Genomic DNA, 19,039 nt, shown 5'->3' on the forward strand with positions numbered 1-19,039 from the left:
GGGGTAAGGGCAACCTCGTCCTCATCTCCGTACATAAAGGTCTGGATCGCCATCAAGATGGCTCCCGAGTTGTCCCGTGGCTCGGGTTGCGATGGTTGAGGAGTGGAATCCTCTGCCTCCACGGGAACCTTTTCGGCACCGCGGTCGCTCTTCGTCCGCCTCGTCGGGACCCCTCCCGTGGGACCGGACCTCCAACTTGTTGAGGATCTTCACGACTCCAGCAAGCTCCTCTTCAGAGGCTGTATCCGTGTCGGCCACCGCCCCTCCCCCCCCCCCTCTTTTTCCACCGGGGTTCTCACGGGGATCTTATAGATGGGCTCAAAAGAGGATTCCCTCTGCAGCGGCAGGGAAACTCTGGGCCCCGAGGTCGCCTCCACTGGGGGAGCCTCCACAGGCTTCGCCAGGGCAGCCACAACTCCCTCGATAGAGGCATTAGCCGGGTGAATCAAGGCCTTCATGACTTTTGGCGCGCTTGAGACCTTCACCTTGGGGGGGGGGGGTCACCGCCTCGCTCCCCCTCGGCTGCTTCCGTCGGGATCAACCGGGGCTTCTCCAGCAGCTTACCCGGGTTCTCAGATTTTCTCTTCCCCAAGCCAGAGCGTTGGCTCGAGGTTGATGGCGTCGGTGAAGGTGCGCCCTGCCGGCAGCCGAGGAGCCCAACCGTTTGGCGCTGGTGCCCGTGGACTCGCGGTGCTTAGCCTTCTGTTGGGCCCCCGTCGCCGGAGCGCCATCAAAGGACTTAGAAGACCGCTCGGACCTCTTCTCACCTGCTGGGCTCTTCCCTTCCTGCCAGTTGGTGAGGCAGATCCGCCGATCCCTCATGGTCCGTTCCGACATGTTCTTGCAAAACGCACAGTCCTTCTCCACGTGTGTTTTGTCTTCGTGAAGGCAGTAGAGGCATATAGAATGCTCGTCCTCCTTGAACACATTCTGCAATCCGCATCCAGGGCAGTTCCTGAATAGCTTGGATCCGGGCGTCGAGCTTCCTTTGTCCTGGGCCATGTTCACGGGGTAGGCCTCAAGGTCTTCTGGAATCCTCCAAGAAGCGTAACTAGACGAAACCTTCGCCCTTGAGGGGCGTAGAAAATTCTGAAACGGGTCCCCGTTGATCGGAAGTAGAAACGGCGGAGCTTGAGGCTCGATTGACCGAAAAAATGAGATGAACTCAGAAAAAAAAATAAAGCAAAACGCAGTAAAAGCTCGAGAGCTATAGCACGAGGACTCCCACCACTTGAACATGTGGTAAAAATCTGAAGATAGCTGCCAGGGGAGGGGCTTAGGTAGAGGGCAGTCATTGGCTGGGGGCAGTATGACCCAGTGACCAGTGATTGGTTACTAGTAGAACGAAACTGAAACTGATTTTTCTTTACCGAGGATTCCCGCCTGACGATGGGGAATATTCATGAGCATGTGAATCCATGCCAGACCCCATGCTGGAGAAGTAGTTTTGCACCTAATCCGAGATCGATTCTCTGAAATTCTGATGTTGGCAGACCGACTTGTCTGTCCTACATACTGTAGTCCACAAGGACATTCGATGCAGTAAATTACTTGTTTGGATTTGCAATCAAATGAACCAAGGACCCAAGTTTGTGTGCTAATTTTGAAGTCTTTCATTTTAGTAGTAAATTGGCAAACAGAACAGGAGCCACATGGAAAATGGCCAACCGTAGTTCTCAGGTCTCAAAGACCTATTCTAGGTGCTGGCTTCGTGAATTTTGAGTGGACGAGTTTATCTAGTATGTTTTTCAATCTTTTGAAAATGAATCTTGGTAAGGGAGTAAATGGCAAACTGAGTTAATTGGCCAATATTTACAAATCAGTTTTTTATTTGAAAAGTATCCGGGCCATGAGTGATCACACAAGTCATTTTGGTTGGTTCATGGTTACGATTAAGTGTGGTATTAGTATCTGGAGCTAATAGAAATTCTCGATCAGTAAACCTTGCTCTTTTCTTGGCTCAAGAGATGAGCTTTTTAGGATAGCCTCTTTCAGATAAGCGCATTGCTAATGCTAGAAATAACACACATTGGTGCAATTTCTTCTTATTCTGAGGAATTGCCCATATGGCAAATTCTCTCAAGTGTCGTAGGTGATTACTAAAGAAGTGCAATAGTGCGTTTCTTGCTGTAGTTTGAGAAATACAACATTTAAGCCTACCAGCGTCATGCTTGATTGAGATCCAAGAACGCAATTTCTTTGTTGCTTTGTTCCATAGTGAATTGAATATTACTGTCTATGTTGTTCAACCAAACCAAAAACAATTCCAAGTTCTGACTCAGAGCCGTTCCATATAAAGATGTCATCTATATAACGTCACCAGTTTAAAATGCAGTTCTTGTATGGATTGCTGTCATTCAGGATATTCTGGGATTCGTAATGTACCATGTAAAGAATTGCGAGACTCGGGTAAATGCTGTACCCATTGCGGCCCCTTGGTCTGTAAATAAAACGGACCATTGAATTCGAAGACATTTTTACATAATGCCAATGTCATTAATTCAAAAATTAATGTTCTCCCCTGTTCCCCTCCCTTGCCTTGTCGCGCTCTGAAACACGTGTACGAGCGCGATAGAAATAAAATATCAATCAATCCAGAATGAAATTGTGAGAGATGTTCCTGTAGGGAGAGTTGAGTAAGTAATTGACGCATACATTCAATGGCTAGTTCCTGGGGGATGCTGGTGTACAATGATTTAATATCCATAGTGACTAGTTTGATTATTGGGGTCAAAGGGTTGATTCTCAAATATTTGAATCGTGTGCGTGGTGTCTCGCAGATAAGTTTCCGTGTTGACACTTAATGGTTTTTAAAAATTTGCATAAGGGCTCAAAAATAGACCCACACCGAGACAATTGGTCTTCCCGGTGGTCTGAGTTCTTGTGAATTTTGGGTTAGGGTGTACGTCCTTGGCTGGTAGTAAAAAAATGTAATTCCTCATCACTGATCGATTTCCGGTCATAGGCATATTTGACCACGTTTTCTATTTCAGATTTCCTGATCTTGTAGTAGTTCATTTATCATGGTTAGATATTAGTCATAATCACCATCACCCCCACCTTTGTCAGCCGGTTTGATCACGATTGTAGTATTTTTTGAGAGTTCATTTAGAGCTTGGGACACCCCCGCAACCTCCATATTATTTTAAAAGGGAGCGGGGACACCGCCGCAACCCCCGCTCCCAAAAACCCTGAATATTATCGCCTATGGCCATTCCCGGCAACCATATTACAGCGATATTTTTGGTGGGGATAATATTACCCGATACCGCTGAGGGATGTGCTGCTCCTGCCGGGTCACCGAAGGGATCCACAGACACTTCTGCTGATACTCCAGGGTATGGCTGTGGGCGAAATCATCCAGCACCCATCGGACGGTGGAGATCATCTTCCACTCACTGACGAAGCCTGCCAGCTGGCCTCCCACCAGGGTGCATGGGTGGGAGCCAAACATCCTGGCCGGTTCAGTCCTGTTTCAGCGCCTACGTTTCACCTTGGGGGCAACTACAGCGCTGGCCACTTCCATCAAAAGCCTTGGAACATCCTCTAGACTCCCAGGGTCGTGGAACGCAAGGGTTGGCGGTATGACAAGGACCCTCTGCCGATACGCTTCGATCTGCCACTTTCACACCAGAAGCTCGAAAAGAGCGCTGCTGAAGAGTGCCCAGGGTACGAGCCATCTTCGTCAGTCTTAATGGCGTGCAAAGACTAGATGGCCTTCCCAAAGAGGTTGTCCCTAAAGGGCATGTCCAGCACCCTTGTCTGGACCTCATGGCAGAAATTGGTTGCTTTCAGCCAGCCAAGAAGACTGGGGCAGACACCACCCCCCGCCCCCCTCCCCCCCCCCCCCCCCATCTGCTGGAAGCCCGAGTCAGCGATGTCCAGGGCCACTTATGGCATGGTCCAACACCACTTTTCCTTCCTGGAGGATGGAGATCAGCTCCACCCGCTTGTAGTCGGGCAGCGATAGTCATAATTCTCAGAAATTTGCCAATTCCCCTCTACCTTAGAGTCCCCCAGCTCTTTTGCTGGACTCTAGGACTTTAATTTTTTACCGAGCGAGCGAGAACCTTCGCGCGCGCGCCCCCCCCCCCCCCATGTATTTTTCGGTGATTTTTAACTCTTTTGGCTATGGAATCTCTCAAACTCCCTAGGGATCTTTTACATTGTGTCACACAGCACTTTCAGTGCAGTGGCACAGGGAAGTCTTTCAGATTTCCCAAAGGTATAAAATAACTTTCTCTTGGATAACTACTTCCAAGGCCAGTGAAATGAAATCGACTTTACTTGCATTGTAAACTTTCTAGACCCAGCACACACCATTTTACAATAGGGTGCTGGAGCGGTTACTTATTATCCCCTTTGTCCAGTTCATCATGTAACATTTTTAGGTTACCCTTTCCTCGATGAATGGCACGTAGCAGTGGTTTACTTTTAACTACCGTGGTGTCTCTTTACCGCAGGCTGCGTTTGCAGCTGCAGTAAAGCACCCAAGGTTGCCATTTTTGTCAAAATGGCCCCGGTCGTCTTTTTTCACCATTTCTTCGTGGAAAGGTCATGCTTGAGTTTTACTCTGCGCGCCAAACCAGGTTTGGTCCCATTGGTAATTTGGTCTTTGGCGGATTCACGAGTGAAGCCTGCCTCTGGCTCCAGGGTGTCTGGTGGGGGCAGGGAGTGAGGGAGGGAGGTGCCTGAATCTCCCTGTGCTTAATCTCCCAAGAGACAGGAATGCACTCCTGGGTGATTGGCCGGCTGGCAGTCCGGCAAGGACAGCCACCCTGCTGGGCGACTGACAGCTAGGCTGGAATGAATGGGAGAAACCTGCATAAAAGGCATGGCTTTTTTGCTTGGAAGGCAGAATCGAACACTGGACGAAGGAATCCGAAGAACTTGGAAGAGACACCTGTTGCAACTCCTGGACTGTTGGTTTGCCCTGTGAAGCTCTGCTGCTGTGCTGAAGCTCCGAATTCGCCTCGAGAAGCCCTGCAAGGACGACTTCTCCCCTCGAGTTGGTGAGAACAAGCAACTCCAAAGTAAGCCACCTGGATATCCCCTCGAAGCTGGTTGAAATTCCACGGCAGTTGCTGCTGGAACTAAATAGCCAGGGAGAGAAACACCATATTGTGTGCCTTCTCTTAAGTTGGCCAAGAGCTCCAGGAAGATCCTCCGGTCTCCCAGGAAGCAGAACTGACCGAGCCTGAGCCACCTCAACAGAATGCTGGAACCCAGATGCAAAGAAAGCCTGTCGCGACAGCCAGAATCTGCGGTGGTGCTATTTGCAGTATACGCAAGCTGAAACACTGAAGTGCCAATTGTTTGAAGCTTGCCGGTTGCAGTCGCTGACTGTCCCATTGCAGTGCAAGAGCCATCCAGACGTCCTCCCTCTTGTCCCCACGACTGAGGGCCAGGAACACAGGATCTGCAGAGCTGCCACCCAGGAACAGATGCCAGCTGCACCTTTTTCATCTAACCAAAGGTACTGTACAGTCTAAGAGCTCACATCTTGTTGTGTAGCCTTTCTTGTTCTCGGTCGAGACTGGACTTGGTTGCTCGGTAGAGTTGCTTGCATCTTCTACACTCACAAGCCTAAACAGCTTGTGGCCCTACTTTGATTTCTTCTTTTCTACAAAGACTTCTAAAACATTGTGCAACATTTACCTACCTCTGAGAAGTGCTTCACTCCACCTAGACTTTGGCCCAATTGACATTGGCCTGGCTCCCTGAATGACTCCTTCCCTCTGACTGTGTTTTGTCTTCCTTCCAGGAAGGGGGTTGACTTACTTTGCATTGGGGGGTTTTCAAAAGTACTTGCCTGCTCAAGAATATTTGTGATCTCTTGTTTTTTCTAATAACTTTTCTTTGACACTCATCTCAGTATTGCTCCAAATATAACAATGATATGTTAATGTCCACAGTGTCTCAACTATTTAAGTCACCCGAGTGTGTAGGAAGTGTTGTGTCAACCCAAATGGGTGTTTGCTGAACGTAGAAGAGTATTGTGAAGGTATTTGTGTGGCTATTATATTGCTCCCTTCTGAAGAAGGCTAATTCAAACCGATTTTAATAATTGTTTAATCAAGAAACCTTGAGTATAATTGTTTATTTGGATACTTGTCACTGAGATTAAACAGTTTTCACCCTTTCATTCCAGCCTAGCTGTCACTCACCCAGCGGGGTGGCTGTCCTTGCCAGACAGTAGGTCAGCCAATCACGCCAGAGTGCATTTGGGTCTCCCAGAAGACTAAGCACGGGACAGTTCGGGCACCTCCCTCACTTCCTGCCCACCCCAGACACTGGCACCAGAGGCGGTCTTCAGTGCTGAAGCCCGCCAAATGCATAGAAACAAAGGGACCAAACCTAATTTGGCACGCAGAGACAAAGGACCTTTCGAAAAAGAAATGGTGAAAAAAGAAGACCGGGACCGGTTCAAACAAAGGGGCTAAAGGCGCCATCTTGAAAAACATGGCTCCTGCGATTTTTAGCTATCGTTTTCGCGGTTGGGAAAAATCATAGTTTGTTGTAAAACTACTGCCACCAGCCATTTCGATAGAAAAGGCTAGCATTTGAGTGCTACATGAGTTTCTAGACATGGGGGATACTAGTGCTGGGTCTAGGAATTTTAAAAGACTAGTAAAGTCAATGTAACCTTACATTCTCTGGGAAACAGTAGTTTATCCCAGAGAAGGTATTTAAACCTGTGGGAAGTCTAAAAATGCATCCTGTGTCACTGCACTGCAGGTGCTGTTGAACACATGAAAATATGCCTATTGAGATATCTTAAAACTCCATAATCCAAAAACACAAGAGTAAAACACACACCAAAATACATAAGAGGTGAGGGGGGGGGGGGGGAGGGGGTGGAAGGAGGGGGTCAAGAAATGCTCACTCTTTCCAGGAAAAAAATCAAGTCCTCAAAATCCAGCAAAGTTGCTGGGGGTCTCTAAGGTGAAGGGAATTTGCACATTTATGAGAATTCTCCCTAACACTGCCATGGCGATGTCATCCGTAGTTGCCGTGGTCCTCCAGGTACCGTGGGGAGAGGCGCTCTGCGCCTGTGTGGAGGTTGGTGAGGCGGCATAGGGAGCCGCTTCCTCTTTCGCCTGAGGTTGAACTGGGGCCGCCGGCATCCATTTTCAGAATTAACACCAGCGTGTGCAGGGTCGAAAGGATGTCCAGAGATGCATCTCTCGGCGGAGTTGGAGTAGTGGGCCTACTAGGCTCTGCACCATCGCCGCCAAGATTTCTCCGTTGTCCCCCCACGTCCTCCTGGATCGGGTGAATGGACTTCTGGATCCCTTGTCCGAGGAAGAAATATCTGGTTTGGGCTTAGTGACTGCATCCTCTTTTCTGTTGTCTTCACTGCATTGGCCAAGATCTCCCGCCACAGGGGTAGGGATACTCTGCGCGCCAACGATGCTACCTTGACTGGGTCAAACCCTTTGGCCTTTGTGAGAGCGGCTGCCACCATCTCCATCATAGACTCCTCTTGGGCCGCCTGGGCCTTCTTGGGCAGGTCGGTAGCCTTTTCTTGCACCCTTTGCTTCTCTGGCTTCGGGTTGGCATATTTCCTCTTGATGTGAGGCAGATGAGCGCGTCCTGCCCATCACGGGACCCTGACTGAAACAGCCTTGCGGTGCTTGGCCTGGTCTTGAGCACCCTTAAAGAACTTAGAAGCCCCCTCCTCGAACCAGCCAGTGCTGGGTGAGGCATGCCCCTGCTTGGAGCACGGGGTAGATGCCTTGGCGCTGAGCCACACTGCCAGTCTACTGTGACGATCCTTCATTGTTAGACTGGAGAACCCGAGGCAGATATCACAATCTGCTTCCCTGTGGTCAGGCTGGAGGAAGAAAAAAAAAAAAGGCACTGAAGTGGTTTGTCCTCTACAAAAACATTCTGCAGACTGCTGCTGGGGGAAGAGCCAAGGGAGCATTCCCTGTTCTCTTTGGACATGGTCTGGAGTAGGCCCGATGGCCTTCTGGAATCTTCAATGTAACTTCGACGATTCTTGCCCTTGAGGGGCGTTGAAATTCACAGACAAACTGATCCCCCGCTTGTCTGCCGATGGAGAGAAAGAGCACACAGGCCCCCTTTGACAAAAATAAGACTTTTTAATCAAAAAAGCGTGAAAAACAGAATAGCTCACGGACCAAAACACATGGACTCCAAACACTTGAACATGCAGTAAAAATCTGAAGATGGCTGCCAGAGGGGTTTAGGGAGAGGGCAGTCATTGACTGTGGCAGTGTGACCCAGAGTACAGCGATTTGTTTATAGGAGAAATACAGTTCGTAAGTAAAAGTGAAACTTTCTTTTACCAAGGATTCCCGGCCTGATTGGGAATATTCATGAGCATATGAATCCATGCCAGACCCCATGCTGGAGAACAGTAGTTCACACAAGGAAAGCCAGAGAAAATAAAACGAAGCCCAAAGGGCAACCCAGCAACACTGCACAGGAAGTGCCGAGTGCAGCAGCAATAAAATGTATATGCCCAAAAGGTTATCAAAAATACACTACTTATGTTTAAAAACTAAAAACGTTTTATTAAAAAAAATAACGTCACCCATAAAAAAAAAAGTAAAATAAAGGGTGAGTCAAAAAAGGATCCCACTCAGGAACAAGTCCAGCAAAATGTTCTGGAGGTCACAGCCGAGGGAGATTTAGCATATAAATGAACATTTTACCAAACAGGGGTCCATAAATGCTACCAAGGAGGGAAAGTTGCTGAAAGAAATCTTTCCCAAAACTAACCACTAAATGGTGGCCTAAGCAAAAAAGGTGAATCCAAGAAAACGTGCACGTCTCAGAAGTACAGCTACATACGTTATAGCAGTGCTCAGACTGTTGGGCAAGATTTTCTTAGAATTGGTTAATCTTCCTGACCTGGGTCAACCCCAGAACACACTGCTTTACTGGTGGATTATTTTTCCTTAATAACTCATTAGGAGTACCACAAGGATCGTGTGTTTCACCTACACTTTATAATGAGTTTACGAAGCCACTTTTCGATATCTTGGATTATCTGGGTGTCATCTATACTAACTAATAGGATGACACCCAGATACTCATACCCATTACTGGAGACCACACAGCCAATTCTCTCGCTGTTATCTACCAAGTCATCCAAGCCTGGATGGCACAACATGAACTCTGTCTGAATGATGAAGACAGAGGTTCTCATCCTAGGCACCAACCAAAGACTCAAACTCGACCCTTCGTTTAATTCCTTTGCCATTGATGGGAACATCATTAAAGTCAAAGGACACCAAAACCCTAGGCATTTACTCCACTCTTTCCTTTTCCAGGCAAGCCAACGCTGTATCATTCACAGCAGCACACATGCAAGCTCATCACAGCATGCCGCCCCTTCTTATCCCCAGCCAACTGCACCACATTAGCCAGGCCCTTGGTAGTGTATAAAATTGACTATTGCAATGCCCTCTATCTTGGCACTAACCAATGTAACCTTAACAAGTTGCAGATCATTCAGAACAATGATATGATGTGGTATTTGTAACGCGCCTATACTCAATGCCATTAGAGCTGCATTAAACATTCCTAGGAATCACCATATCACTGACACTAGACAAAGTCTCCGCTGGTTATCAGTAACACAAAGAGTATCCCTAAAAACCCTTGCCTTAACTCAAATGCATCACCAACCAATCTCCAAGCTACCTCGCCAATAGATTTACCATCCATACCTCTAACAGACCCCCTCGGAAGCGCCCAGACCAACTGTCTAGCCATACCCCACTTCAACCTCCAGATATCTGGGGCACCAGCTTCCCCGTCCTGACGGTGAAACTCGAACTCACTACCTAACCTCAGAGCAGAACCTTCATTCCCAGCGTTCAAGAGGCAAGCTAAAGCTTGGCTGTCTACCCGGAACCTCCACTGAGCTAGGTTACTCACCAACCACACACCTAGACAATCTTACTCACCAACCACACACCTAGACAATCTGTCCTTTGCCTGCTTGTACATTAGAATTGCTGTGGTCTATTCACTATATAATTGTTGAACTATGGTTTACTTGTCGTCACTGCCTCTTGTATATTATCTGTAATGCCTATATTGTCTGTATCATAAGATATGCGCCCGGATGCCCTTGGGCCAGGTGCGCTTTATAAATAAAAATACCTGTTTCCACACTCAGGTGTCACTTTTTAGACTCTCTACAGTGTCTTTTTAAAGTTGTACTCAACAACTTTTTGGCAATAAGTGCCTGTTGCTAGGTTGCCCTAGGAGCTCCCCTTTTAAACTTTCTATGGCTAACCTGGAGATAACTACAGTTCCAAAGGATAGAAAGAATATTTGGATCCCTTTTACATTTTGTTAGGTGAAACCAGCAAGCCCCCACCTTATGTGGAATGCTGGAGAGATACAATGAATCCCCTTTCACACTAAAGCTAGCAATTGTTACAGGGACAAGTTTACCTTCAATGGCTGTTGGCCGTGATACCTTGCATTAATTTGGTGCACCTTTACCGCGAGCTGCGTTCACAGCTGCAGGAAAGGCACCCAAGGGTGCTCATTTTACCAAAATGGCCCCAGTCCTTTTTTCGCCATTAGTGTTTCTTGTCCTTTGTTCCTTTCCCAGACATGCAGGGCAGGAAATTCCTGTGTGTTATTTTTTATCGTCTGCAGGAGTCCCCTGGACTCCCAGTCCAGGCTCCAGTCTGTCGAAGGCAGGAAGCGAGGGAGGAGCCCAAAACTCCACAGCCTTTAGTCTTCCTCCTTGCCTGAATAAGGACAAATCCCAGTGGGGGCTGGCTGTCCTGATTGGACAACCAGACCACCCCTTCTTGTAAAATGCAGGGAGAGAATGCAGAGGTTGTGCTGCTGTTCCTGTTAAATACTGCGAACCTGGAAGCTGAAGACAGTGGACCACTGGAACTGAAACCGAAGAGGATGAAGGAAAAGCGGCTGAGACGATTTCCAGCGACCAGAGAGCCTGCTGTGTAACCCGAGCCCGCTGTAGCCCTTCCTTCCATTTGACCCGGAGTCTGAAAACGACCCAGAGCCTGGTGAGACCAACTAGACTCAAGACCACCTGCATTTTCAGCCATTAGACGCATTGCTGCAACCTTGCAGGGCTGCAATACCCCAATACCCTGGGATCTCGAGCCATTGTGCTGTGCACGGTATTCCGATTTCCGCTGAAACTTCATGGGCATCCTGGTGCATCTCCAGAGACACAAATTGTCTGAAAAGTCCATTCACCAGAGTGCTGGACCTTTGCGACGACGAGAATCCGACAGTGCGATATTATGTCTTCTGCGCTCCTGTAAAAGGTGCCAAATCCACAGAACTGCATACAGCCGCAAGGAAAACCTTGCCTAGAGCCTTCTCCCTTGATCCCTGCTGCAAAGTTCCTTCTGAGGTCCTGTTTTCAGTCACCATGACAAGGAATCCACTGACTGGGTATTTGGCTGCAGATCCTGAAGTTATCCTGCTGCAAAATCTTCAATGCTGAGGTACTGTGTTGGCTTGGGTATGTATTTACCTCAAGACTCCTGTGATTCCTGAAAGGTGTGGGGTGTTTCCTTTGATTGCAAGGCCTCTCGTCCAGTTCACCCAGTTCCACTGCTAGAATCCTGCTAGGGTGTTTAAAGCCCCTGGACTCCCCCTCCCCCCCCCCCCCCCCAACTCTTAGTAAAATACTCACCTGTTTTCCCAGTCTACCTAAGGAACTCTGACTTTTGCTACTTAAGAACCTATTCGGACACAGTCTATTGGACACTAGATTCTAGTGACCCCTCCCCCTTCTGCCACTGAGAACACTAATGCTCCAAGAATAAGGGAAATACTTTAGGGATTCAGTCTTTTGTCTAGAAAATAGAATAAGTGTTTAAAAATGACTTCATGATTAGAGTTGGTTGGTAACCAACTCAGAGTGAACAGTTACAAAATGTTCTTACCTTGGATGTGTGATGCACCATTCTCAAAAGTATCATTAACCTCTTTCTTTCCTTCCTTAGGAACCATTTTGCCATTGTATCAAAGTATATGTAAGGGTATATCACTAACCTGTGATTTGGCTGTGCCTCTTCCCAAAAGTAATGGTATTGGTTTCACCAGATTATTTCGGGCTAAGATTATTGTATAAGTGTTCCCCAACTGGGTCTTGCTTCCCCTGACTAGCGGTTAACCTGTCCAGTGTCAGTCTGCATTAGATCTTACCTACCTAGAATAACATTGAGTCATTCAGTAAAATGTAACATTGCGTTTTGCTTTCACTGTCCTGTTTTAGACACAAGAGTCTTAGGTTGATACCTGCCCCAAATTGCCGATAGCTGCTTGAAAAAGTATATGCGTTTTACTTACCTTGAGTAGCTGTGTTCTCCCAAAAGTAGTTATAGGTTTTTACTGTACCTACAATAAGTGTGCCACTATTCACAAAACGTATACTGTTCAGTTCACAGATTATGTGATTTGTTGCCGAGCGTCACAGTACAAATGGTAGGGTCCACTACCCTTCAATTACTTAATGTAATCTGAAAGTAACCATTGGTTTTTACCCCAAGGATAGGGGTGACCTATACTGAATGTGTATGAAAAAGGTTTGACTAACCTAGAACCACTGTTAAGTGTTCCAAATAAGGTTGATGCTTCTGTCTGTGTACCTTCAAGCATAGTGTCGCGTTTTTATAATTGTGATTACATATAATGTGAAATAGTATGCATTTACCCCTAGATTTATCTGGTCCTACCTGTATTTAAATAAACCATTTATTTAATTACAGTGCATAGTGTTTGTGTTTCTTTGGACCAGTTGGATTACAATTTCATTTGTACTGATTCTACATACCTCTCTCCCTCCTAAGATAAGCCTGGCTGCTCTCTCTACGCTGCCATGAACTCCGGTGGTACAACCTTATATTAAGAGTGGAGTCTTGTACTGCCTCAGTTGAATGGTTTAGAAGCCCTTAGTCGGACTTCAGAAACAAGCTGTCCTAACAGACTATGCATAATCTTGTTAAATACTTATATATTTTTTCGGGGACAATATTTTACTTTAACACAATCGAAAGTGCCTTCCATCTCACCCCCCGCCCCCTCCAGCCCCCAAACCCACCTCCAAAATCTTACTGTTAAGTCACATTAAATGCTAGTTTCTTAAAAACAGTCTAGTGCATAGAAATAATTATAGTGCCAAAAATCGCAAAACAATTGTACACAATCGCTGACTGGCAGCATCTGCACCCCCAAGGATTCAATAAACACTCACCATCTGCCGATTTCCTGATTAAAACGGCCCTTAGGCTGGTTTGGGAATCGTCCAGGGCGTCCAAGCTGCACAGAGTGTGGAACAGTCTGGAACAGACTGACGGCTAGAAGAAAACGAGATAATTATTGGTTATTTATGACACGCGTAATACCGAACAGGTTTCTAAGAGCGGACCCGGTATTCGAACCTGTGTTGGCTCTGCATTGTCTTGCTTCTGAGCTATACTACCCGTATCGAGAGAAGCACTTCTATTTGCAGGCGTGCAAAACAAAAATGGCATTAAAGGGCTTCTGACCCATGCGTGCACTGAGCTCATCAACCTTCCCCGTAAACCCATCATGAATGCACCCAATCACAAACTGGACAGAAGGCTTTCCAAAAATCCTATACACACTCTTCAAACATCACTGTTCAGGCAAAAGTCCACTTTTGGGGTTCTTCGAACCATTTCATGGGACTCTTCGGTTTTTCGCTTGCTTTCCTGGTTTCAAGCACTTTGTGGCTAGATAGACTTGCAACCCTTTCCTAGAGGGTGCAGTGAAGAGTCCACCTTTACGGAGTATTCTCAGAAATGTGCTAATTCCCCTCTACCTTAGAGTCCCCCCAGCAACTTTGCTGCATTTGAGGACTTGAATTGTTTACCTGGAGAGAGCAAGACCCTTTTTCCCCACTCTCTCATGCATCTTTGTGATTTGAACTCTGTTTCTTTTGGTTGCAGAGTCTGACAAACTTATAGGCATCTTTTTGCAGTGGCACTGGGAAGTCTGATTTTCCAAAGGTTTAAATACCTTCTCTTGGATAAACTACTGTTTCCAAGAGCAGTGAAGTGAAACTGACTTTACTTACATTTGTAACCATCTAGACCAGTGGTCTTCAAAACTTTTGGCCTGGGCCCCCCACACCCCCCCCCCCGAGCAAAATTTGGGCAGGCTGTGCCCCCCCAAAAATGCCAAATGGACAGTATGTGTTGTGCGCCGTCACCGTACCCTACTTCCAGTATAGTCCCTGTGCTCCCACACCTACTCCCATCAGTCGTTGGGCTGCCTCATCCCACTCCTACACAGTCCCTGGTCTCTCCCCACCTCCTCACACATCCTGCTCTCACCACTATCCCATTGTTCCCGTCCATCCTGCTCCCACCACAGTCCCTGGGCTCCACCCATCCTGTTCCCAACAGTCCAAGGGCCAATGGCTGCTAGTGAATTTTTTAAGTGGAGGGGCATAACTATTTTTCCCAAAGATGCCATAGCGACCGAGCGCAGCGAGGGACCCCGAACCAATCAAGGGGTTTGTGGGGGGGGGGGGGGGGGGGTTTCACGACCCCACCGCTGCCCCCGCAAATTATTTCTTTTTAAATAATGGGTTAAATTGTTGCATTGTAGAATACCCAAACCGTTTTCAATTGGTGTTGGGGATTCAGGGGGCAGGAAATGACATTTTTTACTGGACATCTATGATAGAAATCCAGTAAAAAAAAAAAACATCCCGTTCCCTGGGATCCACAGCGCCGAAGGAGAGCCGATTTGACAAGTGGGTAGGGGGATTGTGCAAAGGCATTTAGGCATTTTTAAAATGCCTTTGTTGTACAGCCCTCCCCCCCCCCCCCTCTTATCCACCACTTGCCAAAACCAGCTCAACAGACCAAAACAAACTAATCCAGCAATCACTATCATTCGCACGATCACCATACACTGATAACACAAGCATACACTCATCCATAGACCGGTTTAAATAAAAAAAACAACCTACCTTCTGCATTGCCTGTGTGTGGGTGCTGAAATGCCCTGCTCCAGCTGCTCCGTCACATGCAATGATGTACAGGAGCTCCCCCTCACACAGAGATGCAGTGCCCCAGCCAGCATTTCCAATGAGCTATGCAATGCTGGCAAAGCAAAACGCCCCAGCACTTGCATGGCTCAGTGAGCATGTGCGGCTGGGAAACTAAACTGAACCGTCAAAGGGAAACTAATGGGAGTAACCTGCATAAAAATGGTTAGGCTTATTGGCTTGAAAGGCCAAGTCGACCACTGGACGAAGGAATCCGAAGAACTTGGAAGAGACGCCTGCTGCAACTCCTGGACCGTCGTTTTGCCCGGTGAAGCCCTGCAGCTGTGCTGAAGCTCTGAATTCGCCTCAACTAGAAGCCCTGCAGGGACAGCTTCTCCCCTTGAGTTGGTGGGACCAATCAACTCCAAAGTGAACTCGTCTGGACATCCTCTTGGATCTGGCTGTACTTGCAGGGACTGAAGTGCCAGGGAGTGGAACAACTGATTTGAGTGCATCACTTAAGTTGGCCAAGAGCTCCAGGAAGATCCTCGGGACTCTCAGGAAGCAGGACTGAACGAGCCCGAGCCACCTCAAAAAGAGTGCGGGACACCAGATGCAAGGAAAGCCCATCTCAACAACCAAGAACCGTGGTGGTGCCATTTGCTGAGACGCGAAAAGCTGAAACCGCAAAGTGCCACTGAATTGAAGTTTGCCCTTTGCTGTCGTGGCCCATACCAGTGCAGGAGTCCCCACGACTACACAGGAACAGGATCTGCAGAGCTGCACAGGAACAGAAGCCAGCTGGAACCATTTCTTCTAACCAAAAGGTACTGTACAGTCTAAGAGAATTTAGCTCTTGTTGTATAGCCTTAATGGTTCTCAGTGGAGACTTGTCTTGGTTGCTTCTGCACAGATTCTAACCGCTTCTTTACGTCACAAGCCTAAACAGCTTGAGGTCCTACATGGATTCTTTTCTACAAAGACTTGTAAAACCTTGTGCAAGACTTTACCTGCAAGAAGTGCTTCAGCTCACCTAGACTTTTGCTCAATTGACATTGACTGGCCTGGCTCCCTGAATGACTCTTCCCTCCGTTTGTCTTCCTTCCAGGAAGTGGTTAAATTATGCATTGGTGGTTTCAAAAGTACTTACCTGCTTCACAATGTGTGTGATCTCTTGTTTTACAGTGTCCTAGCTATTTAAGTCACCCGAGAGTGTAGGAAGTGTCTGTCATGTTGACTTCTAGAGCGCACAGTCGCCGAGGCATCATGGCGCTAGCGAGGGAAAAGCCACACAACACATAGCCCGGAAATAAACAGTTCAGAACAAATATGTTTTTAACACTTTACGAAAAGCAAGATGATTTGACAACAGTTTCATGCAAGGAAGGAGAGTGTTCCACAATTGTGCTGTTGCAATCGAAAAGGAGTGGCCGCCCACCCGAGTCAATCGAAAGGAAGGCACACAGCATGAACCCCGCTGCAGACCGCAGGGGGCGGTTAGGTACATAGCACTCAAATTTGACACGCGGATACTCTGCACCCCGATGTTGTAAGGCTCAATGTACAATGCACGGCGCTTTAAACTGGATGCGCTGAGCCACTGGGAGCCAGTGAAGGGCACATAGGACAGGGGATATGTGGGACCCATATGGGGTACCCGTTGCCACCATGGCGGTCAAATTATGGAAACGTAAACTGGCTACCAACCCCTTGGGCTGAGCTAAATACAAAGAGTTACAATAGTCCAGCTTGCTCAGAATCATAGCCGCAGCCACCAGGGGGCGCAACCTTGTTGGGATCAGGTGGAGAGCCTTTCGTAAAATTTTCAACTGAAAATGCCCCATCTGACATACCGCAGAAACCTGTGCCGTCATGGACAGGTCAGCAGACATAACCCAAGATTTATTTTACCTTGGTCGTAGGTACTGGAAGCAGACCCAAGGAAGACTGCCAAAAAGAGGAAACCCAGAGTGAGGGATCGGGAGGAGAACCCACCACCAACACCTCAGTTTTATCCCAATTCAATTTCAACCAGTTGTGCCCCACCCACTCCATACAGCTGTCGGGCACTTACGCAGGCACGCCGACACCTTAGACTGATTACGGTCGAGACGAATCAGTAATTGGGATCGCCTGCGTACGAATAGCACCTGACGCTGAAGGAGCGGATGAGGTAACAAACAATGTTGAAAAGAATGGGGGACAGAGCAGACCCCTGGGGAACACCACAGCTAAGGTGACAGGGCAGGGACATGAATGGGGAAGAGAAAGTTTGGGATCTATTGGATAAAAATGAGCCGAACCAGGCCAATACCTGACACGAAACACCAATCTGAGCCAGGTGGGCGAGCAGGGTAGTATGGTCCAAATTAATCAGGGCGTCGATACCCCCCCCCCCCCTAAACACCAGCCCAGCCATATCATCCTGCACCGAAACAAGAACACTCTCCGTGCCCCTGCCAGGATGGAAGCCACATTGAGCCGGGTCAAGCATCCTGGAAGAAAGATTCCAAAAGAGAGGACAGAATAGGAGAGACCAGTGATTCCAGGAGTTTCATCCAGAAGGGAAGAGAAATGGGGTGGAAATTAGAAGGAAGAGAGGGATCCAGAGTGGGTTTCTTAAAAAGAGGGATAACCAGGGCAGTCTTCAGCTCAGGAGTGATGGACCCCGACTGGCAGGAGGTGTTTACAGCAGCCGTGATCTCACTCAAGAGGTCAACCGATATCTCCTTCATCCCTCCCAGAGGCAAGGGATCTGATGGAGCGCAGGATTTGATCATTTGCATGGCATTAGAAACCATGTCCTCTGTGAATAGAGGGAAAACAAGACCAACTGGAGTCCATATTACTAACATCACCAATGGACAGGTTACAGGGCAGTGAAATGTGGGCCAGGGAAACCATATTCTCTGCAATATTTGTGCAAATGGTAGCAACCCTAGCGATGAAAAGCTCAGATAAAGAGTCACACAGCTCTGTGTGCCATCCCCAATGGGTACTTGCTGATTTAGAGAAACTAAAAAAAAGTGTGTATTTTGGAGTGGATGTGCGTTACTGTTATATTGTCCCTTCTGAAGAAGGCTTATTCAAACTGAACAAAATAAACAATTGTTTAATCAATAAACCTTGCATGTAAACGTTAATTTGGATACTTGTCACTGAATCTGTGTAACTCCCCTACTGCTCACATTGAACCCTCTTGAGATGACCCTGGCTGCTCAACCTGTTTAGTACAGACTTATACCAAAGGTTGGGTTTCTATTGCCAGGAGGTAAAGGTTGTTGTAGTCCCCAACGGGTACTGCCTCAAATCTTGCCCAACAACCCTGCTACCATAGTGGGGACTATCTCCCAACCATCGTTACATTTCACCTTTCAGGCTCGTGTGGCTGTGAAAAAACAAAGTGGATGGCTGTGGGAACACACTTGGTCTTGCTTTCTTTCCTCAAAACTAATTTAAGTATTATATTATTCTCTATTAGCAGGGGTTTTCGGAACCTTCAAGGTGTGAGGGTTCTGAGGATGATCAAGGCATTCTACACTTGGTTTATCAAACCCAATCGAGTAGACTCAGCAGTAAGGCAGACTTAGGCAATCAGATGTTTGGTATGTAGCTACTGTAAGCAGTCAAAATGTTGGAGCGTGGCTTAGCGCCAATCGAGATGGCCGCCTAATTTTCCCATTCCTGCTCCTGTAGCTTCTTACATTATGGGCATCAACGTTCCGCATTTAGTACGTCAAAATTACTTCATTTTCACCTTAAATATCCCTGGTGGACCATGGCGTTGTAGCCGGAGAGCTGAGTGTTGGGTGAGGGCTCCTGCAAGCGCCCATGGGCGAGGCCTACGACCGTGAGGTCCTGTTATAGCAGAAGCGGACGTCTGCCAGCTGTTCAAAAGAAGCGCGGCGAGAGTGGGAAAGATATCCGACACCACCTTGGGCTGCACATCCTTATATTCAGTCCCCAAATTAAAAAGAATTCACGATTTAGCTAATAGCTGATGTATATCTGAATATAAAACATTGTTCTAGAAGATTC

At 47.5% G+C, this 19,039-nt stretch overlaps 1 protein-coding gene across 4 annotated transcripts in view; it reads right to left on the reverse strand.

Moving 5' to 3' along the window:
- Nucleotides 1–19,039, reverse strand: part of CCAR2 (cell cycle and apoptosis regulator 2) — a 456,719-nt gene that overhangs the window by 229,713 nt on the left and 207,967 nt on the right. For all 4 annotated transcript variants that reach the window (XM_069617701.1, XM_069617699.1, XM_069617698.1 and 1 more), the window contains one exon: nt 13,235–13,337. In XM_069617701.1, coding sequence (XP_069473802.1) covers nt 13,235–13,337 — 103 coding nt within the window. The remainder of the gene's footprint in view (nt 1–13,234; nt 13,338–19,039) is intronic.

This window comes from Ambystoma mexicanum, chromosome 10 (assembly GCF_040938575.1).
Source record: "Ambystoma mexicanum isolate Mex_15411 chromosome 10, UKY_AmexF1_1, whole genome shotgun sequence".
In the NCBI taxonomy this organism is placed as follows: Eukaryota; Metazoa; Chordata; class Amphibia; order Caudata; family Ambystomatidae; genus Ambystoma; species Ambystoma mexicanum.